Source organism: Drosophila bipectinata, chromosome 3L, assembly GCF_030179905.1.
Source record: "Drosophila bipectinata strain 14024-0381.07 chromosome 3L, DbipHiC1v2, whole genome shotgun sequence".
In the NCBI taxonomy this organism is placed as follows: domain Eukaryota; kingdom Metazoa; phylum Arthropoda; class Insecta; order Diptera; family Drosophilidae; genus Drosophila; species Drosophila bipectinata.
In genome coordinates this window covers 21,662,526-21,686,530 of record NC_091738.1, presented here as the reverse complement: position 1 = coordinate 21,686,530, position 24,005 = coordinate 21,662,526, and the positions used below count along the sequence as shown (strand labels likewise).

The 24,005-nt window shown below is 44.0% G+C and overlaps 2 protein-coding genes across 3 annotated transcripts in view; one reads left to right on the top strand and one right to left on the bottom strand.

Moving 5' to 3' along the window:
* LOC138926290 (uncharacterized) overlaps positions 1–24,005 on the top strand; it is a 60,122-nt gene that overhangs the window by 21,211 nt on the left and 14,906 nt on the right. The window lies entirely within an intron of this gene.
* Positions 19,434–21,562, bottom strand: Act79B (Actin 79B). Its single transcript, XM_017247053.3, has 3 exons — positions 21,481–21,562; positions 20,450–21,410; positions 19,434–20,021 (listed from the first exon to the last, which is right to left on the bottom strand). The coding sequence occupies exons 2-3, from the start codon at positions 21,372–21,374 to the stop codon at positions 19,816–19,818; spliced, it is 1,131 nt and encodes a 376-aa protein (XP_017102542.1). The 5' UTR covers positions 21,375–21,410; positions 21,481–21,562; the 3' UTR covers positions 19,434–19,815.

Genomic DNA, 24,005 nt, shown 5'->3' with positions numbered 1-24,005 from the left:
GCAGGTCACAGGTCAGCAACAGGGTATTAAGTAGTTTAACCCCCAAACTCGCACAGGAGTTCGCCCTTTTCAGGTCGGATGTACTTTCGTTCGTGGCGCTTGACCTAATGCCTCAGCTGAGTTTAATTAGTTGCCCAATAAGCCAGTTATTAGCCAGATTAAATTGCCCGAAAGTGTTGGTAGCCTTCCCGTTACAATTTCTGATGAAAACTTAATGAAGTTGGGTTAGAATTAGTGAAATCCCATATATAAGCACCTATCGTATTTAATTTAAAATTGAGATGTTTGTAATCGATGGAAACATAATTTTAATATCGGTACTTAGTTCAAGGCTTTGTCTCAGGTATTACCAATGTCAGAGGATATACAACTTTTTGAAGAGGAACCCTTTTCTTGGCAGCAACCAAAAATATTTTAATTAGTAAAGAATATTCAGCGGAAAGAACCCTCTTTTCCTGCCAAGCAGTCATAGGAAAATATGAAAAATGGGCGTTAAGTAGCGTAAAGTATTTGCAATGAATTTATAGTATGGGGCGTCCCGGAAGGAGAAGGAGGCCTCGAATAACGGAATAACAGAAAAGCAAAGGAGTAATAGATAGCGGTTCAAGGAAGTCTGGCCCTTGCATTGGACTGGACCTTTCTTGATACTGAGGAATTTTAATTGGGTTAGCTGGCCTGAACACAGCCTGGCTGGAAGAAGACAATGGAACGGCTTTCTTGGCCATTTAAAGACTTGGCAGGAAATTGAAGAAGTGCTGACCGCAAAGGAAATTGAAATACAAGACATACTTTATTGTGGGTTTTCCATTTGGCTCATAAGCCTAGTCTTAGGCTACAGACTTATCGGCCCAAGAATCGAAGCCTACGGCCACTACCCACTCTCAACGATAATTTGGCTTGCTGGGCCGACGCATTTGGCAGGACAAATGGTTAGATGGACAGGAAGATGTTTGAGCATGGCCGGCCATAATTTGTGCTGCCAAAAACAAACAAGCAACCAGTCCGAAAGAACTCTGGCTGAGAGCAGAGCGAGATGTCTAATAAGGCTCTCGTCCCTGGGCTTTTGATTGATTAAGTGCCTGCATTTGACGCGGCCCTTGACGAAGCTGAGGGCTTTGTCGGCTGATGGACTGCGCTGGATAAAGTTGTACAAATCTATAAAAGCGGCCCATCGGCCATTCCGGCATTCGAGCCTAAACAAAATGTAAACATTCGCGTTTTACGAGCGCCGGCCGTGTGGACACTTTCATGGACATTACATTTATTACTAATACGCCACGTAAACACTTAAAGCGCGACCCAGTAGCTCGGCAGGGCATGTGGCGCGGCAAAGCCTGGCAAACAAGCAACTTCCGAGCCATCAAAATGAGCCACATGAACACAAACATACAAACAATCCAGTCTGACGAGGTAGGGGAGAAAAGCAGGCGGAGAAAGCACCGGAAGTCGCACAAAGCCTGGCTCATGACACGGCAGTGGCCCGATGTTGGCTCTTTATTTAGATTGTGTTCAGCCACTGCGCCGTCTGCCTTCTGCCTTCTGGCTCTGGCACATGCCAACGCGCCTCAACGTTGCAGTACCATCGTGTGGCACGTGTGCTCGGTGGAAGGCGTAATTATCAGGCCTGTTCCAGATTTCCCTTTCACGGAAATGCTAAATTTTTCGGAAAATCAATTCATTCAACAGGCATTTCTTAAATACTACATAAATAATATAGTTTATTTCATTGCATTTCATAAATGAAATAGATATGTCTTTAAGCCTTTAAAGTTCAAACTGATTGCTTGATGAAGTTATGTTTCATATTCCAATGTGTGCCTGCTCACCCATATTAGTGTTTTCTTGGCGGCCCATCATCTGTTTGTGGCTTGTTTGTTGAATTCATTCAAAATTTATACAAACGCAACGCTCGACCGCAACGTGACATTGTCAAATGTGTCTGTCTCCGAGTCGCATCCTCGTATGTATTTTGGGTCTCGAGAGGGGGAGACAGTGTGTCAGTGGCAAGACCGAAGTTAGCATTTCCGGGATCACCGGTGTCACACACACGCCAAGCCGAGCCAAGCCAGTCAAGCGTCGTTTCCGAAAGAAGAAAACCATAAACTGCGACGGCGACCTGCTGGGCTCGTTATTATGCAACAAAAAATAATATAGGTTCGGAACGGTAGGCCCCCGAAAGCGGAGGGGGCCTGACAAATAGCAGCAGGTGTTGCCAAAACACGAGAAGAGCAGAATCAACATGAAAGGATTCTAGTCCTGCCTCGCCAGGCGCTTCCTTCCTGGCCAGGGAAGGACGAAGCCGGCAAAAGAAAACTTCTCTGACATGATGCCTGTCTGGGCCAAGTCGCTGGCGTGCAATGATTTTGCAGGCAAGGGCGCTTGCAAAAAATTTCAAAAGGGGCAAGGAAAACTGTTTGCCTGACGTTTATTCAAATCCTCTTACAAATGTACATCTATAAGTACTGTATCAAAACGTTTGATTTATTAAAAGATGATTGATTCCGTTTTCCATTCATAAATAATTCACATACGAGCCACAGCCTTGACAAAGTGACTTGTTTATATATTAAATTACATTAATTTTAAATTGGAACTCTTAATTATTCAACGAAATAACAAGTAGGACGGCTGGAGTCGAGTTTTTTGGTTCTTGGTATTTTCTATGAAGATTATTTTAACTTTACAAGTAAAATCAGAAAATTTGATTCTTGAAGCCACTGTGCGTGGATACTATAGGAGTCTACATGCAAAATCGTATACCCTTATTTCTTATAGTCTCTATACGGGCTGTCTTAGCATTCTATAGACTCGGTTGGCTTAGCATTCACAAAAATTCAATATACCCCTAACCTCTTAAAAAAAAATTGAAATTGTAGATAGCAACTTTAAAGAAAATAAAAATAAAAAAATTTGTAAACTTTATAGTTGCTAAAAGTGATAGCTATACGGTTATGTTATCGATACGAAAAGTTTGAAAACAAGTAAGAAATGCCACTTTGTCCGCCATATACTCGGAGGATTAGTCGCCCCACCAAGGGACGCCCTTGGTCTCGGTCGGATCCGGAATCGTTCTGTTACCCGGACACGTTTCCGGCTCGTCTGCCCATCTGTTTGTTTGTGTGTTTCTGTCGGCTGTTGGTGTTTGCCGAAGGCAGTACATCAGCCCGGTGCAGGAGCAGACGACAAGCCGTGGTGGGGCAGGAGGAGACCATCGGCAGCAGAATCATCCGACGTTTGCATTTTTGCTAGCACTTATCTTCCGAAGGATTCTAGGAAACATCGCGCCAAATGGGTGAGCCCCCAGGCGAAAGTTTTGGGGAAAGCGTTTCGGGGAACGGCTGCTGGCGGAGGCCGAATTTCCATTTCTCGGCCATTTGCTGCATGTCTAAGCTGTTGCTGCTGTCAGAGGGCTCTTCATTCTCGGCCCCCTCCCCGGGATAAGTATGTGTTAATTTTACGCCTGTGTGGCGGATGGAGGGGGTGGTGCGCTCGCAGCACATGTTGAGGTTAAGTTTTTGCCATTTGAATTAAGTGCCCGCCCCTCTCCGGCCGTCCGACAGTCGCAGTCACCCACTCGTCGGTAATAAGTCCCCGCATGTGGCTCGCCTCTGTGATGTTTTTATTGCGGCTAATTGTTCATTTACAGAGGTTGTCAGCCGATGGCCTGGCCCCGAATTAAAGCCCCGACTTCTGGCCGTAATCATTGAATCCGGGCAGTAAGGGATTTGTGCTGGTGGCCAGGAGGAGGCGCCTATCAAATGGCCACACGTGGCCGACTCTTGATAGCGGCAACCAAATTTAATGCGTTTTTAATTTGCAGCGTTTTTATGGCCCAACTTCCCGCAGAGAGTGGAGCAGCCCAGCCGGGACAAATAAAACAAAATGCGAATCCGCTGACTCGGCGAGAAGCTCGCAGGGTGTAATATGCAGGTCGCTCTTAAATACTCTAGACTTATCAGGGGCGGGACAACTCCCGGTAGGGGTTAGTCAAATAGCTTCCCAAAATGAGAAGAAAAGCTTCATAAAAAAAAATTGTTTATGTGAAATTGGGCAATCGGCATCGCTGCAGGACATCCCCCTCAAGCCGCCCCTGGCCAGTGTCCTTCGCCGACTCCTGTTTACAGATGTACATTTTTCGGACAACTACGGCAGCAACAAAAACAGGCCAACAAATTTGCACACAACGTTTATGTAAAATAGGCAACATTTGTTTTATTGTCATGGCCTGCGCCTGGGCCTCATCCCGGCCGTGCCACCCAACAACCGTGGACCAAGTGCTGGGGAGCAGCGAGCACGCTTTCATTTTAATTGCACACATGCTTATCATTTCAACAACAGCGCAGACCCGACATCGGACAACAGTTATTCGTTGTACATATAGAAAGTCCTTTGCCGCCACCTCCCTAGTCCCTTCTCCCATACCCCACTCAGCACTCCCCCTCTTCCATGGCCCATCCTCTTCATAACAGCTCGTTAGCTCTCGAAGGGAGTGCAAAAGCCAAAAAAATGTTGCCAGGCTATTTCTGCTATCCAATTCACTTGTTTTCCGCCACTCTCCTCTCGCCGCCCCCCGCCCTCTCCGGCTGCCATGCCTCCTTGCCAAAATTTGCAAACAGCCACACTGAGAACAAGAGCGAACAACAACTGTTGAGCATACGTTTGCATGAAGAAATAAAGGCTCCTGCCGGGGAACCGAATCGGCGTGTTCCTGGAAAAATATTATACTAGTTGCATAAAAAACCAAAGAATAACCCAAGGCCAAATTTAATAATATAGTATACTAAAACTAAATTATAAATGAAAATATAAAAAAACTATTAAGAAACTGAGAATAAAAATGAAATTAAATGTTGGGTATTTTTGTTTAATATTCTATTAATATATCATTTGCTAACATTTGCCGCTTATACAACCAAACTAGTTAAACAAGTTTAGTTAATTAGAGACCCTTGTTTCAAAAACTGATTTGTGTTTTGGATCATATCTACGGTGTTTACCTCATAATATGTGTATATCAGAGAACTGAAAAAATCCAAATTTTTTGTGAATTAATCATACTATTAAATTTAACATATATCTGTTATAAAAAATGTTAAAAATAATTTTTATTTTTTGACCACATTTGATCACCACAGAGTTGGGCTATTTAATGTTTAGTTTTTTACAAAAAATTTAGTCTAAATTAAAAAAGGGAAAGAAAAACTTTTTTTTATATTTTTAAATTAATTTTCGTTATTAAAGATATGTTCCCGTTTTTAACTGAGACTTTTAAGATACATTCTCGGACACCATTAGCGATACTCCCCACCGTACCCTGTAGAGACATAAGTACGCTCATACATATATGTACATATACAGACAGAAAAGACTGCAGGCAAAACCATAAAAGTCAGCTACTTAAACGCAATTGAGCTTTAATATGGAAACGGAACGGAAAGGAGTCAAGGAGGGAGGGGCTGTACTAGGGCCATCAGCAAATAAACACCCGGCACGGACAGATTTTTTCAGGGGGCGGAGAGCCCGCTGGACTATAAAAAAGATTTACTGTCTACAAATTTATGACCTTCCCGGCGGAGCCCTCCTGCAATAGAAACAAGGTTAAGCCGAAGCCGGAACAAAACTGGCTTTGGCCTGTCCTGGCATTTTAACTGGCATTGTAAATCTCAATTAAAGTTCTCCCCGCCGCCCTCCTTATCAGCCAGTGCGGTATCTGCGGCTGCCGGGAAATGTTCGGCATGCGATGGCCACTCAATATAATTGAAATCTAAGCGCTTAACGCACAAACCAAGGCAAACAATGTCCTTTCGATGAGCCACGTCACTCCCGATCGTTGCTGACAAAAGCAGCATTGCTTAAGGTCCTGAACGAAAGGGGCAGGGGCATCTGGAGAATGCAATTTAATCTCAGAATTCCGGTACAGACTCTGGAATGTTTGAGCTTCAAATGAGCGTGAAATCGGAGGGGGAATCAGGCTATCTTGAACAAGGAAACTAAATTAATTAGCACCTACATTTCATTTTTAAGATTGCACTGTATTTGGGGAAGTGACAGTTAGTATCTAGAAGTGTCCGACAGTCCAATCCCAACTCTTATTTAGGTATATAATTCTTGTCCTTAACTCCAAAGGTTATACAGATTAAAAATGTATATTCTCTGTTTAATTTCAAAAGATAAGTTTGTTGCAAAGTACTACACTGAGGCAAGAACTGGGAATATATATAGACACTCGACTGGTGCACTCCTTCTTTGCTCCTTATTAAGGATACCCAGCTTTTTCCTTTATTGTGTATATTTGCTTAACCCTTCTACTTATCACATTCTTCCTTGCCAATAGGGAAGTCGGCTAACCTCAGCCCTCAGTAGCAAAGCACTGTCTTAGCTCAACCGTCTTGAAGAGTTATTTGCATAGAAGGACACTTAGCGGGGAGAAATTTATAAAGGACCTCGGCCCAGCCCCTGGCAGAGTCACAGCGCCCATTGTCCGGTAATGGGAGGACTCCATCTCCGTCTCCCGTTAAGCATTCTTTGAAAGGCGCTCAAATTGCGTATTCCATTTCCAGATTTCTCATCCACTTTCCCGGCTCCTTTTGGCCGTATTCTTGTCCGAGTTTACATTATCCTCCTGCAAGCCGAGCCTCGTCGTCCACGTCCACGTACACCCGTTCCCGATGCCTCTTGGCGCAAATCGTTTTAATTTCTTGCACATTTTACGCGCTACTCATTTTACCAGCTCACTCACTCACACACAAAAGAGGTGTCTTGTGGTCCTCTTGAAAAAAGTGTGTACCTGGTAGCTGGGTAAGCGGGACGGGTGGCGGGGGACGGGGGACGGGGCAAGCGTTCTGTAGTCCTGCGAGAGGCAATGGGCGATGGACTGTGACTCGAGGGCAGGCCAAAAGTGTTTGGTTCTTTGGTACTTGGCGGCGCGGTGTCCGTGTCAACGTAACTTTTATTTCCCCCGACGACTGCACGGAAAAGCGAGCTGAAGCACCCTCACCTGCCAACATCCTGCCTGACCACCCACCACCCCGTCGTCATTGTTGTCGGTTTTTTATGACAAAGAGGCGCAGGCGGCGCGGCCCATGGTGAAAACTGAAACAGTCAAATGGCGTGGGCCTCCCCATCTGAGCCCGCACTGGGAACGGGCAACAAAAAACTGTTTGCTAAAACGGAACTAGCCTCCCACGGCGGCCACTGCACATACATATGTGGGGTAATGGCTGGGCGGCTTCAACAGGAGAGATATGCACAGCGGGGCAGCAGGAGGGGATGGGGTTCACAGCCCACGTAACCAAATTTATGATGTCGTTATTTACATGGCATAAACTTTTGCCGTCCCGCTTCGCCAGTTGCAAATAGATTTTATGCTTTGTTTCTCTTTTCCAGCTCGACACCCAATTCTTCTCTATTCCACCAGTCGGCACTGGGGCATTACGGAGTCCATAAAGGTGATAGCAAGGCTTTTAAGCCCACATATCTGTGCAAAGTCAAGTTCCTCCTGGCCCGGCTCCCTGCTCCGCCGCTAAACGCATTGGGTAACTACGCTGCAAACAGTGTCCATCGCCCGAGGCACTCCGAGGTGAAGAGCATTTAAAAGTCCCCTACTGCCAGCCAGTCGTCATCTAGCTCGCCTTTTTACACAAACCCCGCGCTATTTTAATTGGATTTTATCTTCCCGCTGCCAGTTTCACAGCTCCCTTGACCGAGGCGGTCTGTTGTCGTTTTCATGCAACGCTGATTTAAGCTTGGGGGAAATTGGCAAATGAAACGCTTCGTGCAAATAACTGGCTCCGGGGGAGTCCTTCGCTCAAAGAAGGATATTCATTGCTTTGACATGTCAAGGGTCGACCGCTGAATGGCTCCCTCCCAGCCACAAGCACGCACGGGTACGCAGGCACCGAGGGTGCTCGAGGTGCCGACGCAGCTTGGCCCAAATCAATTGGCCAAATTTCAGACATGTCGAGCCAAGCTAAGTCTCGCCCATAGGCTGCCTCAAACATTTCCTTTCTTTTCGACAAATATTTTGACAATTCGAGTCTAATAAGTTATCTGCCAAAAATGATGATTTATGGTCAAAATTCATATCCCTTGATATCTGGTCCATGGGTATAGACCAAAGCCAAAGCAATTAACTCGTTTGGGGCGCGGCCAGGGGTGTGGCTGGCACCCCAAAACCGCAACAAACGCGCTAGAGAAAACACATTTTTCATTTAAAGTGTCGCACCAAATAGTCCTGGCCAAATGACAATTCGATTGAGGCACATAATAGATGAGAAATGATAACTACAGTCATTTGCAAGGACCTGGGGACTGGGCCAGTTGCCTCACATTCATACAATTTGTTTTATTTCGACAACAGAGAAAAATTGTTCAAAGCAAGACAAATGCCCCTTTGTGCGTCGAAGGCATGTCGGAAATGAAAATGAAAACGAAAATGATAATGACAATGCCACTGTTACTGCCACTGCCGATGAAGATGACGTTGGGGGGAGATTGCGGGAGGACTGGGAGGCCTCCCCCTCCGGCCGGTCCAAGGATAAGGCATCCGACGGAACTGTGAGAAAATGTGTTGTGCTAATGTTTCAACACAATGTCTTAGGCTTCTCGGGCTTCCCTAATGGACAAACAACAGGAATTTAAGTGCTCACATCTCTCGGGGGGAAGAACTTAAACACAACGTCTGGAATGGCAACTGACCATCAGTCACACAGTCGGCAGGTCGCCCCCGAACCTCCATTCCACGCTAGTCTTGACTGTTTATTGTGACTGTGAATTACTCCTTCCCGGGCCCCAGAAGTGGGTTTTATTATTTTGCTACAAAAAACACTCTACTGTACATGTTGAATGTCTAAAACTGGGTCACAACTTTTTTTCAATAAATAATCGTCTCAAATGTTCAATTTCTTCAAATTATTTCACAATAAGAAGCACTTATGTTATAAAATATAGATGTCCTTGATCAGGAATCTTCTCCGAATCGGGGCTATAATCTATTTTTAAGTAGTTAAACATCATCATTAAGCTATAATTTGAATTGTTAGATGAACTACTTTAAACGATTCTTCTCTCTTAAACTTAAACATTGCCCTTAATGAAAAGTAATTCTCACCATTTGTCTTTTTGGTTTTCTGTTTAAAGCCCTCAGCCATCATGCAATTTAAGTCTGACTGGCTGCCTTTTGAACTTCTGACTTTCTCCTTCCAATTTAATCCTTCCGGTTCCTTCTCCACAGCACTGGGATGGACAGTTCAATACAATTGAATGGCTGAGTGCGAGTGCCGAGGCCTTCATAATTATTTCTCATTTCCCGCGGCCTTAAATTCAGTGCAGCTGATGCCGACGTTGCGTATACGCCACGTTTGCATTTCATTAAGTTTCTTCAGTGGCCCATTGAAGGTTTAAGCCTTAAAGATTTTCGACTTTTGGAAGAAAGGCCGAGGACTGAAAAGGATTCTAGAGCGCACATACGTTTTTATGGATCAAATATCATTGGTTCTGGGGCTCTCGACAGCCCCAGGCTCTTCTCTAATGGAGCTCATTACCCGACGAGTTCATCCAGTCATGCAACATTAAACATTTGTCTTCTCCCCCTCCACTGCCCGCCTTTCATCGGCCTTCATCTGCCTCTTCCCCATTCCCCTCCTTTATTGCATTTTAATCTGCCAGGACCACTGCAAGCTGGCAGGAAAACTCAGATGAAAAACACTCACGCATAAATTTGTATGCTTTTTCGCGGTATACATACTTAATGCTACTATTAATTTATTGTTTCACGACACAGAGGGTAGCCATATGAGTTTCTTTTATGAATGGCACTGTATTTTATTTAAATCAATTGGGCCTTAATTCTTAAATTCTTTACATTTTTATTAAAAAAGACATTAACCATGTGGATAACCTTGTGTATACTTTTAATAGTTCTTAAAAATAAATACCATCTTTGTTATTCCTGGTAGGGCCATTTGAATCTAAAAACTCTAGAAGATTAAGATAAGTCCAACGAAAGGAAATATTTCATACAAATTTAATTAATTTGTGACTTGTTAGTGTAGTGAAAGTTAAAAAAATAGTTTTAAATACAAAGGTATCACACTGTTAAAATAATTAATTTTTATTGTATTCCGGGTGCCGCAACGAAAGTTTTGGAACTTCTCTTTTGTTGGTAACTGGAGTACACATCTGTGTATAATTCATATACTCTGTACGGCGGGCGAAGTGGGTGTGCCCGTGTAAGGCCCCCCGTGTCCCGCCATTCTGCTCACGCATGTAATGCGAATGATTAAACTGCTACGGCAAACAAAGTGCGAGCCAAGACAATGACGAAATGAGCTGAGTTGTGCACAACTGGGTGGAGACGAATAGGAGCCCAAGCGCCAGGATGCAAGGACGGCGGGAAGGAAGAGCGAAGTCCCCAAGTCCCCTTAGGTCGTGTGAGTTAATGCTGAAATTTCTGGCAATCGCACTCCTTGGCAGAGTGTCATGAAATATGCAAACCAACTTTTCATGGCCTGCATCAGCATCTGGATGGCGCCAGTTACAGCTACAGCTGTAGATACAAGCACATACAGATACAGATGCAGTTAGCCGCCCAGCTCTGAGATACTGGCACTCTATCATCAATCCGGACAAGTTTATTTGGTGTTTGCTTTGAGAGTGCCTTCCTCAAAGGAAGGTATTTACGCACCAGAACGGAAGAATCAAGATAATTGTATCAAATGGTATATGTACACTTCCCGGCAACCCCTCGTCGCTTGGATTTATACTTTTTTGGGCTTTCTGTTCGTTAGCTGGCTGCAAAAGTTATTATTTAGTGAGCTCTCCGTTTCGCTTTTTCCTCACCCTGAGTCGCGCTGTTTGTCTGTCGGTCCCCGGGACATCCTAAGAGCTGCAGTTTTGTCGCCTGCAGCCTGCACTCCTTGCTGTGGCGTTTCCCCGTTACAGTTGTTGTTTTTCTCCATCCACTTGAATGAAATTTCCGGCGACAGCACTAAACAATCATAATAACAAATACTTTTCCTTTGCACACAATGCTTTGCTTTCTGTCAGTCTTCCTTCCTCCCGGCCGCCGCTGTTTTTTCACCAAGGGCCGCTGAATCGGAGAAAGGGGGGACTTCAATGTCAGGTCTGCTGAAGCGTTCACGGGCGGACAGACAGCTGTCTGAGCGTGTTCAGTTTCCTTAAGGAAAATTCATACGAATGTATGCCAGCGTGGAAAAACATGTGCAATTAGTGTGAGCAAAATAAACCAGGGAAACTCACGAAAATTTGGCCGGATGAATAACTACAGTCCCAAAAATGCATTTAAGGGGGATTCTCTACCAAAGAATACAGCTTTTACAACGCCATCGGATGTGTACTTTAGACATTTTTGTGCCTTGGTTGTGATTATCCTGATATCCTGAAATACTAACCAACACGCCACTAAAGCCAAACCTTGGTCTTTTTTTCATAGAAAGAGGTCCAGTAGAGCTGGACCGTTTGGTTTCGTATGAAATTTTTTTCAAAGAAGTGCAAAAGACAAGCTAATTTTTGGACTAGGTATACTTACTTATTGCGCTTCTAAAAAAGAATTTCCAAGAAAATGTTTAAATGTTCTTTAAAGGCTTTTTTTAACCTCTCCAGGGACTGTGAAGCCTGTGACTATTAAATATATGTAAATGCACGGCAACCCCAGGGAACTAGCTAAAAGGCATTTCTACCTTTTAATAATAAGGACTTTTTTAGGGACCCTTAGCTTTAGGCGTGTTTATATTTAGAATACATTTTTTGTTGGATACTTTGTAATCTGAATCTTACATAATTTTACAATAAAGAAAAATTGTGAAACGATTCTTTAAATTCTTAACTCATTTATCAAAAAATGTAGCTATAATAACCATGTGTGATTAAGTCGGAGAAGTCAAAGCTGATTAGAAGAAGCTTTAAAATCAATTAAATTTCATATTTATTTATTTGTTTAATTGTATTATTTTTGTTTTTAATATTTATCCTGCCATCTCTTTTATTTTATTACATTTTATTAACATTTCCCCTGTATAAAGATGTTTTTTTAATTTATATAAATATAAAAATTATAAAGTAGAAATAGGTAAATTGTTAAGTATACAAAGGGTTTTTTATACAAAGTTTTTTCTCAAAGTTCGAGATTTTACTCTTTAATTTTTGGGGGAACGATTCTTTCTTGGAAGTTTAATTAGAGTTCTGGGCCGACTCAACGACTTCATTTGGCTCGGGATCGAACCATGTTAGGTTTTTCTGTTTGCGAACCCAGGGGGATCCTGGCTATCCGTTCATCCTTTCATCTTTTCACTGCCGGTTCGCACTTACCCTGCTGTTGAAGACCGAAAACGTACAGAAAATCATTTTATGAAAAGAGCAAATTCTTTAGATTTTGTTTGGTATCAGAGAGAAAAGGGACGCTTGCATACGAAAAAGGAAAAACGCCAAAGAGGAACTTTTGTTTTCATTCTTAAAACGAGCGATGAGTGAAAGAGAGTCTGCTAAGAGCGCCGAGGCATATAAAGAGAATAGCGATGTCGGTAAAGCAGTGCGAGAGCAAAGATGACGCCAATTCTTGCATGCTTTGTGTTAAGAGGAACAAAATAAATAATTGTTATTCCTACAAAATTTTGTATCCCAAAAAAGTATTTAAAAGCTTAAAATACCCAACAAATAGCCGAATAGTAAAAACTCAATCATCAGATATGCGTCTCATGCACTTTGGCATATTAGGCGTGTACTTAATATCACGCATACGCAACGTCAGCCCCAATACTTTTCGTGGTGGAATTTTTACAAATTTAACGCAACAATTAAAAGCCATTAGGAGCCAACAAAAAGTAGCGTGGAAACAGCATCTTCAGCACCCCCCCGTTTCCCCGTGTCCATCCATCCAACTCCCCCTGGTGGCAGCTGTTGTTGTTGCTGCGTATTGAGGTAATGGTGTGTCATTTGCATTTTGCATGATGGTAGCAAAACAACAACTACTTTATATGGGTTTGTGGGCAAATGATTCCAGTGTTATGTCCTGGTGCAGGCTGCATGGTGAATGCGAATGCGAATGCCACTGCGAATGCGGACGAGAAAGATGTGATGTTGCTCCGAATAGCTCAGAAGGGGCAAAGTTGAAATGATGATGATGATTCTGGTTTTGATGAGATGTTGCTTGCACTCCGTCCAGGGATATGATGTGCTAATGCGGCAATGTTTTTTCTATGAGCACAAAACTAACCAGAGAAGTGCTTGGCACCCATATTGCACCACCAGCATACGTCATATTTTTCCCCTTCTGTTCCACTGCAGATTCCATTAAATCTTAATTATTCACGCTCATTTGGCGGCGAAAGCATTTTTCATCCTAGCCCTGGAGTAAATCAAACATCGAGTGTCCTTTGGCAAGCGCTGTCGGCAACAAATACTTTCCAGCGTCATTAATTCTCCGACGAGGGGAGGCCGGAACCCTTCATTAATGCACATGAAGTGCAATTAATTTCGCAGCGAACAATTTGATTTGAACTCTTTGCCATTGCCTATTAATCAAACTTTTCAACTGCGTCCGCCTCGTTCAATTTAATCCGCACCGCAGCCTAAAAAAGTCAACTGGCAGAGGGCTGGCGGGGAAATCGAATGCCATGGCTGGCACAACTTTTTCATTCGAAATTAGATTGTGGTTTACGCATTTTATTGTCATGATATTCAGCGTCAATAACAAAGTGCCGGCCGATTGTCGTTATTTCCATGTTTTGCACGTTTTTAATATTGAAACTGTGTTTTTCTTGCGCCGCAAATGGCAGTGGCAGTTGTTTTGAAGCCTGCTGTTTGCTGTTCTGCCGTTCTGCTGTTTTTGCGGCCTGGATAATACAATTTTCAGTTTTCAGTGTCGCCGAGTGGACCGCACAACGATATTTATTTATCACTGATATTCTGAATTGCCATCAGTGGCGAATTATTTACGTTCGATTGGAATGGCATTGGTCAAATAATGTGGTTAGATATTTGATGTTGGGAAGTGATTTAATATGAAATTCGATGCTGAGAGCAACCTAAAGGTGCTTCACTTTTTGAAAGGCACCTGAAAATAGCATAAAAGCGATTTAATCTGTTGCCCTGACAACTATGGGTGGCCGGCCGCCTCAAAAACACATTTCTTTGAATGATCCGTATCAGTTTTCATCTTGCCAGACTGACCATTTTAATATCCTGGTCTGGAGCTCCATCTCCCACCTATCCTGGCCACATTCGGGGCCCATAAATAATGGCCACAACTCGCCGGCATTACCAACTCGTTTAGCTAAACTGGCACAATAACTGCAAAAGCCACTGTAACAGTTGCCATATTCCAGTCGACCTTTTCACTTTCCTCGCTCACTTTTCTTTACTTTGCAGCAGCCCCGCCCTCGCCTCCGGCCCTTCAGGACCGCCCTCCGCCTACTTTGGGCCACTCCTCCACCTTGTGCATATTGTGTGCAATATTAAAAGAAAGCCAAGGGCAGCAGCAACAACAATGGGACTGCAAACAGGCCCCGACCGCGTCTGGAATTTCAATATCCGAAGCTCGGGTAATATGAAAATATTGAATTTAAAATTCAGTCTTATTATTATTATTAGAAGCCGGCGAAGGTGGAGCCGGAGGAGCGGCCACAGATTCTATTTAAGGCAGACCTAATGCACATTTATTAAATTAAGGCCCGAATAAAAACCCGTACAAAAGGGAAACATTAACAAAAGATTTCGATGCTTTCGGCCGAGTCTTGCTTTTGCCCTGATTTGCTTTTTCCAGGCCGAGTTTTGCCAACTTTTCCCCTTGCCGACCGCAATTAGGCGATGAAGTGAAAAGTCCGCAAGGATCTCGTGGTGCGAACACTCGGAAGGGAAAACCCCCTTCCTGCAATTAAATTCCGCCAAAAGGGAAGCCCTCTGCGAACTGCAATTGTTTCAACTTGGGTCGAAACCGAAATTTGCTTTTAAATAGTTTCGCCCAGCATTTGTTGCGATCTCTCGACGCGGTCTCGCCTTTTCCAATTCAATTGAATCTGATTCGGTCAATATTCATAAAATCAAGGGAAAACTTTTCAACTTTTCTGCGGTTTTAAGCCCGAAAGTTTTTATTGGCGTTGCCATTGGTCTGGTTCGTGGCATGGTCCCTTCTAACTCGTTTGTGGTTCTGTTGAACTGGCAAATGAAAATAGTTTGTTGCCGGCGAATGAATCCCAAGAACCGAGCAACATTCAGGGTCAAATACTTGGCCTGTTGTTCAGCCAAATTAAGGTCAGAACACAAAGTGCTCCAGAGTCCACTTCCAAGTTCATTTTATTCTCTTGTTATGACACAATTAAAATAAATGTTGAATGCAACATTTTTGTTAATCAAAACTAGAACATAGACCTAGGACCTGAACTGAAACAGAAATGAAAATTTAAGCCTTAAAGACTTTTAGTTATTTTAGCACATCTTAAAATTTATCCTCTGCCATTCAAGTTTACTGATTTTTTATCGAGACATACTTTTTCCGGTGAGACCGCTTTCGTCTGTTTGTTTCCCCACAGAATCACAATCCCATAAATAGCAGCTGCTTAGCATCAAATCCCCCTCGATTGTGATGCCACCTGTCCCACCTGCATGTGGGACCGGGACCCACTTCATCGATAAAGTAGATGGAAAATTCGCCCCCAAGCTCCAGGCACCTGCTCCCGTATGCAAATTGTTTTCAAGCTCAAGTCTCGGGGCGACTCCCGTGCTGACAGGCGGGCCAAGCTGGCTCAAGTGGAAGCCCTTCCTTTGACGGTTTTCGCGCATCTTGAACCTCCTGTCTTTTGCATGCCTAAAATGCAGACTTTATGGTAATTAATGTCAGCGTCTAGGACGCAGGAGCCACCGTTTAATAGCCCTTCGCCCTCCCTCTCATGTGCATCTCCCGCATATAATTCAGTTTGCCCCATTTAGCCGCGTCCTTCAGTCTGGTAATTATGTATGCTCAAGCTCTTGGATTGCACTCATCTCATCATCACATGAGCTTCGGAATCATCCCGGCGAGAATCCAGCAATCGGCATTAAGCTGATGCGTCCTGATGGGCATTAAAAACTGTTCGCTTTCACCCACTCTCGCCCATTTCCCATACTATGTAGTCGTCGTTTTTTTTCCTTCTCATTGCCATTGCCTTTGCCTTTGAGTTTCCTCTACTTTTGATATCCTCTATCAAAGGGTACATTTCAATTTAGTCAATAAAAGGGTGTATGTGGGTTGTGTTCCATGTATTACAGATGCACACCATGAACCAACTTTTTTATATCCTTAATGGAAGTCTCACAAATAGTAATATTTAATAATAAATACTAGAGCGTTCCTATACACGCATTGTTTTCTTTAAATCACAAAAGGGCACCCAGTAGTCTTTGATACTCAGATTGTTCCCATCCGATTCTGGCTTATTCTTGAGGGCAGGATATGGGGTAGCCCCTGCCACCCTTTCGATTCCAATTTATTGTAATGGCTTCGTTCTCCGCTTTTTCAATAATCACTGCGCTTAATTGCGAGGAACTATTAATTGAATTAGAAGAGCGCACATGCACACAGACCATCGCAAAAATGCGGGATATTATCCGGGAAAGGGACTTTCAAGTCTCCCAGCAACTGGGGGACGTGGACTCGGATATCAGCCTTGGGCGTCCCCAAGAATGTTTATGAAACCCTTGCGTATTTGTGTTTCTTCCCGTCGTCCTATACTTGTGTCTGGTCCTGGCAGGACCCACCAATACCTGACAAACGGAAAACGAAGGATGCTCATCCGGGGGCTTGTTTTCGCCGTCTTACGTTGTCGGGACAGCACCTCCGGCCGTGTTGCTACCTCAATTGCTGATGCTGCTGACAAAGACGCGATAATCGCTTCATTCATGGGACTTAAGCCCGAAACCAGCCCACGCGGAAAGGATAAAAGGAGTCGGATTCTGTGTGGACCAACACCACGGGGGAAGTGTCTGACGTGTGTTTATCCTTTTCCGAGTGAACAGTAAAAGCTGTCAATAATTTCCCAGACTGAAGTACTGCCGCGATTCGATAATATATTCGTGGCTTAAAATCTAGCTCTGAAAGACGTGCTCCAATGAATCCAATTTTTAGATTTTGACGCCTAGTTTTGTCCACAAAAACTACAACACAGGGATGCATGAAGTACAAGGAAGTTCCAATTTATGAGAGAATTGTTTACGAGACTGCTTTGGACAACTCGTCCATGAATCAGTAATTCTCCAATAAATAAATCTGCCTTTTTCCGCTGATACGTTTATGAATCAATCTATAATCGGATCTTTGCAGGCAGCAATGTACAACGTTGAAGGTTCATGGCAATCTCTCAACTCTGACATTCCACCCACTGATTTTCATTAATTGTTTGCATTTCACTACACTGAGCGAAAGGTGTGGCCCGTACCTGCTGTGCATTAATTGAATTTCAGTTGAAACTACTACGAGGAACTAAAGGACCTCATGTGTGGGACGGAGTCTGCTAGAGTTTTATTTTGGGTTAATGTCAGTTTCAGCCAGTTGCCACATAAATTTAAATTTGGGACAGCCTGGGGAAATCCAGGACGATGGAGTTGATGGCCAAGATGCTGATGGAGTCGCCTCAATTACAAAGTCTGCTGCGGTCAGTTAAACTTGGAGAATTGAATGGGAGAGATGATACGAGCTGGGGAAGGGACTTGAAGGACAGCCGCCCGGGCTGACGAAGATGGAGGGGCCTGGTATCATGGTGGAGCCCTTTTCTTTATTAATTTCCTGGCCGCATGTGGTGCACCTCCAGCCAGGGAAAACAATTTGTTAGCTTGTCAGAACCATCGACCATCAAGACCAAGTTTTTGTTAAAGTTTCGGCCCTTTCCGGAGCAGGAAGATAACTCGTTAACTTTGGGCCCTAATTCCAGCATGTTTGTTTTGCGCTTGGCCAAATCTGCATAATGAAAATGGCAAATACGCCGAAGTATTTGCCTTCGGAATTAACACCAAATTATAATGGTATCACTGGGCTGGCCATGGACTGGAGGAGGAGAGTGCATTAAATTAGCATAAAATAAACAACCCGCTCCCTGCTCTGCCACTTGCCACTTGCTGTTGCAACAACAGCTACACCAAATCCAGCAAATTTCAACTAAGAGCGGTAGACAAACAAACAATCGGTGGGCTAACCCGGCAGATCAGGGAGTGGGTGGGATACAGAGATGTTTCCAGGACACAACGCATCCTCCTCTCGGACGGCAATTAAATTCAATTTCATGGGCAGGCCAGGGTTCCGAATAATGCAAGCGTTATGAGCTTCATTTTGGGGAGTACACTATTCGATATTTTAATACTCTATGTGATTGTAATGGAAATATGGAGCGACTGTTGGATTATTGAAGATATTTTAGGCGAATTACTCTATTGTTGTATACACTATTGTACAGTGTACAAACTTGGCACTCTTTTCTTTATAAAAACAGAAAAATATAGCTCTAGTCTTATTATTATTAAGAAATGTCATTCTATAACGCTAAAACGTACCTTCTATATGTTATCCTCTGGGTGCGTCTGTGGGAAATATTGGTGCCCAGGCTGTGCCCATTGATTGATTGAGTGGCGATGGCCACACAACCCGTCCTGACCAATTCAGTGTCCTCTCCCGCCAAACATTTGGCTATAACCCGACTGGCGGCACTAATTTCCCCCTGTTCCGGCTTCTCGTTGTGTGCCGGATAATGAACCGCACTCAGAGCAATAGTCCGGAGTGAATTGGGCCTGGAAAGGGGGCCTAAAAGTGTAATTATGGCAGTCAAAGTGGGTCAAGTGGTGCGACGATTCTGGAGCCCAGCTGTGATTGCATTGAATATTGTTAAAGAATTAGCGGAGCCTGTTTCCGGTCGAGGGTCCATTTGCATGACTTGGAACAAGTCGGTTGACTACTTGCCATATTTACGGGCTCTTGGTCTCAGCAAGCATTAAACCAATAAACTCGGCAAGACTCCTCTGCTCCTCAGCATGGGCAAAAGTTTCTCCCCAACTAATTAAGCAACAGTTTTTGGCACCTGGTTGGTGCATAGTTCGCCGAAACCTGAAAAGTTTGCAGCCAAAAGTTGAACATAAACATTTATGTTGGCGAGCACGGAAAGTTCTCCAAGGCGGAGCAGGCGACGAGTTAAGACTGTCACCTTGTCCTGCAGAAGGCAGGAGAAGGTCTATCCGCCTGCTAAGGCATCATCCACAAATCCATCCGGGTATCCGGGTAGGCAAACGGAATGTGACAGACAACACGAGAAACAGATACTGTGATTGCCTGCCACTCTGGCCAACAATAAGCAATAAGTTTTTGCTGGCCAAGTGCCTGATTGACATTCGGCTAAGTCGAGGTCTAATTAGAAAAGTTTCCCCCAGTCCGTGGCCTGTGACGTTCGAGTTCAGTTCGATTCACATGGGTTATTGGTTTTTATTGCACGTTACAACCGATTGTTTCGAGACTTTTTCATCATCGCCATCATCTCTGGGTGGCGAATCAGGCAATGGCAATGGGAATTCCGAGTCAAATCAAATAAAAATATCAATGGTACGAGTAATAAAAAGAAGGCGTTGCCCGCTCGTTTCTGGTCTTTCTTTTTCTCTTTCTCTTGTTTTCTCTAAATGTTAAAACTTCTTCATCAACTAAATGTAATTTTAAAGATACTTTTCACTGAACTGCGTCTGCGTCCTCTTCCTGGGGGGCAGTGTCTGGGCGAGTGTCTTATGCGAGAGACAAACACCAGACACGCCGTCGAGGAGATGATGTTAATTCTGGCCAGGATGGTCAAGTGCTTAGAAGCACTTGCGGTGGACGATGCCGGGGCCGGACTCGTCGTACTCCTGCTTCGAGATCCACATCTGCTGGAAGGTGGACAGCGAGGCCAGGATGGACCCGCCGATCCAGACGGAGTACTTGCGCTCAGGTGGGGCAATGATCTTGATCTTGATGGTCGATGGGGCCAGGGCGGTGATCTCCTTCTGCATACGATCAGCAATACCTGAAAGGATATGCAAATTTAAAATCAATTCGAAAGTTCAAGAAGAGGGGAGCATGAAAGGATAGTGAGAATGTGCCCTTTTTATTAAATATTTTGTTGCTTAATATCTATTTATAGCTGATACGCCAAATTGAATTTCTTTAGAGAGATCCTATTTATAAACTATTGAGAACCTAACCTAACAATCTTTGTACGTCCCGTATTATTTTACATTTGCTCTTTTGATCTCTTTTAGCTAAAAATATTTTAGAATCAAACAATAATATCCATCTGAGAAAGCATATTGATATTCATCTGTGGGCTCTCATCCAATTATTTAAAGAAGTTTTATGGAAGGAATGCGTGTACTATTCACTAGTAACATGTACACATCGGATGCTACTGGAAATTCAAAACCTAAAATCCCCTTATTAAAACTCAAGACCCACCTGGATACATGGTGGTACCGCCGGACAGCACATTGTTGGCATAGAGATCCTTGCGGATGTCGACGTCGCACTTCATGATAGACTGGTAGACGGTTTCGTGGATGCCGCAAGACTCCATGCCCAGGAAAGAGGGCTGGAAGAGGGCCTCCGGGGTGCGGAAGCGCTCGTTTCCGATGGTGATCACCTGACCGTCGGGAAGCTCATAGGATTTCTCCAGGGAGGTGGAGGCGGCAGCGGTGGCCATTTCCTGCTCAAAGTCCAGGGCCACGTAGCAGAGCTTCTCCTTGATGTCGCGCACGATCTCACGCTCGGCGGTGGTGGTGAAGGAGTAGCCGCGCTCGGTGAGGATCTTCATCAGGTAGTCGGTCAGATCGCGACCGGCCAGATCCAATCGGAGGATGGCGTGGGGCAAAGCGTAGCCCTCATAGATGGGCACGGTGTGGGAGACGCCGTCACCGGAGTCGAGCACGATGCCGGTGGTACGGCCGGAGGCGTACAGGGAGAGCACGGCCTGGATGGCAACATACATGGCAGGCGAGTTGAAGGTCTCGAACATGATCTGGGTCATCTTCTCGCGGTTAGCCTTGGGGTTGAGGGGGGCCTCGGTCAGCAGGACGGGGTGCTCCTCGGGGGCCACGCGCAGCTCGTTGTAGAAGGTGTGATGCCAGACCTTCTCCATGTCGTCCCAGTTGGTGATGATGCCGTGTTCGATGGGGTACTTCAGGGAGAGGATACCTCGCTTGCTCTGCGCCTCGTCACCCACGTAGCAGTCCTTCTGACCCATGCCCACCATGACGCCCTGATGACGGGGACGGCCCACGATCGAGGGGAATACGGCGCGGGGCGCGTCGTCTCCGGCGAATCCGGCCTTGCACATTCCGGATCCGTTGTCCACCACCAGGGCTGATGCTTCTTCGTCACACATTTTGTTTGGGTTAGGTTTGGCGGTTCGGAGCAATCACTACAAGGATTCAGACAGTTATCCTACGGATTCGGTTACGGTTACGGATTGGTGGACAGGCGGCACTCACGACGTGTAAATCCAACAGCGACAGCAATCAGAGTGATTCGTTCTGCGCTCTATCCACCGCATTTAAATAAGTTCTGTCCCGCTCCCCCCATCTTCACCCCCATCTGTCCCCTATACCCACCGCCCCTCCCATTCCCATGCCCAGGCCCATGCCCATTCCTAAGCCCCATCCCGACGCCCGTGCTCCTGTCCCTGTCATGTTGAACAATTGTTCAGCTAGTAACATGTTGATGAATTTCGCGATATGCTACGCTGGCTGGGGATCAGCCATACAGGAGGGGGCGCTCGGGCGCCGGGGGCCGGATACACATCATTTCTATTGGCCCAAAGTGTTTTTATTCCGGGCATTATGCCTTGGCCAAGACGTTTGATAGCGATCTTGTGAGTGGCCATTTATGTCGCGATTCTATCTAAGGATATAACAACTTAATGACGAAATTTATATTGATTCATTTTACTTAAACTGCTATGTCTTTTTGTTAAAAGAATGTTTTTATGGATACCCGTGCATTGTTAAACTTTTTCATTAACGAACAAATTTCTACCAATACAATCCAAACTAATCCAATCTATAAAAGAACACAAGAACACTATAAAGAAAGACTGTTAGGAAGAACTTCTTCGGACTTAAAAAGAGATATAAGGATAATTACTTCCTGGCCCTCTTCCTATGCTGAAATTAAAAATAACCATTAATACTTATATAACCCATTCCGTTCTCAACCCTAACCCCCATTTCGTATCCATTTTTGTACCCCTTTGGTTGGCCCTTTGAAAATGGAATTTCACTTATTCGCCGGCCATTATCTTGGGCCTGCCAATTAATTAACAATTTGGCCGAAAGAAAGCTTTCAGGGTATTCATTTTTCTCCATTCGGCCTGGCCATTTATCATTTAGTTTCATTTAGTTTTCGCTAAATTATGTCTAGCTGCCAAGATTGCTATGACTTCGACGTAGAGCAGAGAGAAGAAAATAGAGGGAATATGCGCCAGGACTTGTATAGGCATCTGTTGATGTATTTTTAAGTTTTTATATAAATAAACCCCCGCGAAAGCTGCCGCCGCAGCAGCAGCAACAACAAGCCGCGAACAATGCAACGCAGTATGCAACTTGTTCTTGCAAGCATCCGCCCCGCCCCCCGTGTGGCATCCGAAATTTGTGCCAATGCTCTTCGGGCCCACTCTCAGCCCATAGATGGTGTGGCCCAAATGCTGTCACACTCAAAAATGCAGCCAAAGCATTTAGAAGTGATATAAAAGTTGACGACGTCGTGTGGATTTCATTGAAATCAAATTGAAATAAAATGAAATTATTTTTTCCCGAGGCGAGCCCAAGGGATGCAGTGTAGCGGCGGGCATGCCAGGAGGAGGAGGTGCATTGGGCCAACGGCAATTTTGCGCCTGTCCACCGATATCTTCCGATCTCAACGTAGCATTAGCCACGAGATTAATGCCCACAATCTAAATTCTAATTAAGTGCGCCCCAATCGAGCAGCGACTGCCACGAGAGGATTCCACGGCGCAAATGGCGAAACTTCTCAACTCCGCTCAACTTTCCCCGAAAACTTTCCCGATTGCCTGCCAGCCCTGGGCCACGGGCTCTACGTGACTCTCGCCAGGATCAGGTACGGACAACGTTCACGTATCATTGTCCGCACGCGTCCCAACCAGTTGAAAGAGGTAAAAATTATGTTCCCCAGCAACTGAGTGTGTTGCAGTTTCTTCGGCAGTGCAGATAGATTCGCATCCAAAGGGTGGCCAAAATAGTTTTGGCCAAAAGAATATACATAGATGTATAGTGGATATTAATATCAATAAAATTGTATAAACGAAAAACTAATTGAATGAGTGGAAATTAATCCCAACATCTCTAGGGGATAGGCAGGTACTAAACGTAAAAGACGTCTTCAGGCAAATCATACAACCCAATAAAAGACTCCTAAAGAAAAGATAAATTGGCCTTGGAAGTAAGGAATATTTTAAAGAATTTATAGTGCAAATAAAAAATACTTGCAGTTTTATTTAAGGAGTTTATTTTAACGAAACTTTTAGATTCGAACTATTTATAGACTGAAATAATAAATATAAGTATTCAAAAAAATATCTAGTTTCATTGCCATGGTGGGCCATTTTATACCATAATGCATTCACTTCAATTCCATTCTGTGCCATACAACTTTAAGATCCAATAAGTTCTTAAAAATTACTAAAGAAAGAAGGAATTTTTCAAGTAATCAGATCAACATCATGTCATACAAATGATTACACATGTATAATAATAAAAAGGAAACTATCTAAACAATCTCATAAATCAGATAATATGTAAATATAGCATTCTGTCTTCCTACCGAATTAAATGCTTTAATAATATAGGTTTCACTTTGAAATCAGAAATTGTGTGTGTAAAAAAAGTGTGTGTAATACACACAGTTATTTCAATTATTGTTACAAACTGTGAACATTCTAAAGAATTATTTCATTACTTCTTCCACAGAGAATTAAAAACCTTATATTTTCAAAGTAAGT

Bases quoted from the DNA above. Each gene is read 5' to 3' on its own strand.
- Act79B (XM_017247053.3), bottom strand. From the start codon at position 21,374: ATGTGTGACGAAGAAGCATCAGCCCTGGTGGTGGACAACGGATCCGGA. The intron at 20,022-20,449 runs GTGGGTCTTGAG...ATATCCTTTCAG, and splicing joins CGGTACCACCATGTATCCAG to GTATTGCTGATCGTATGCAG.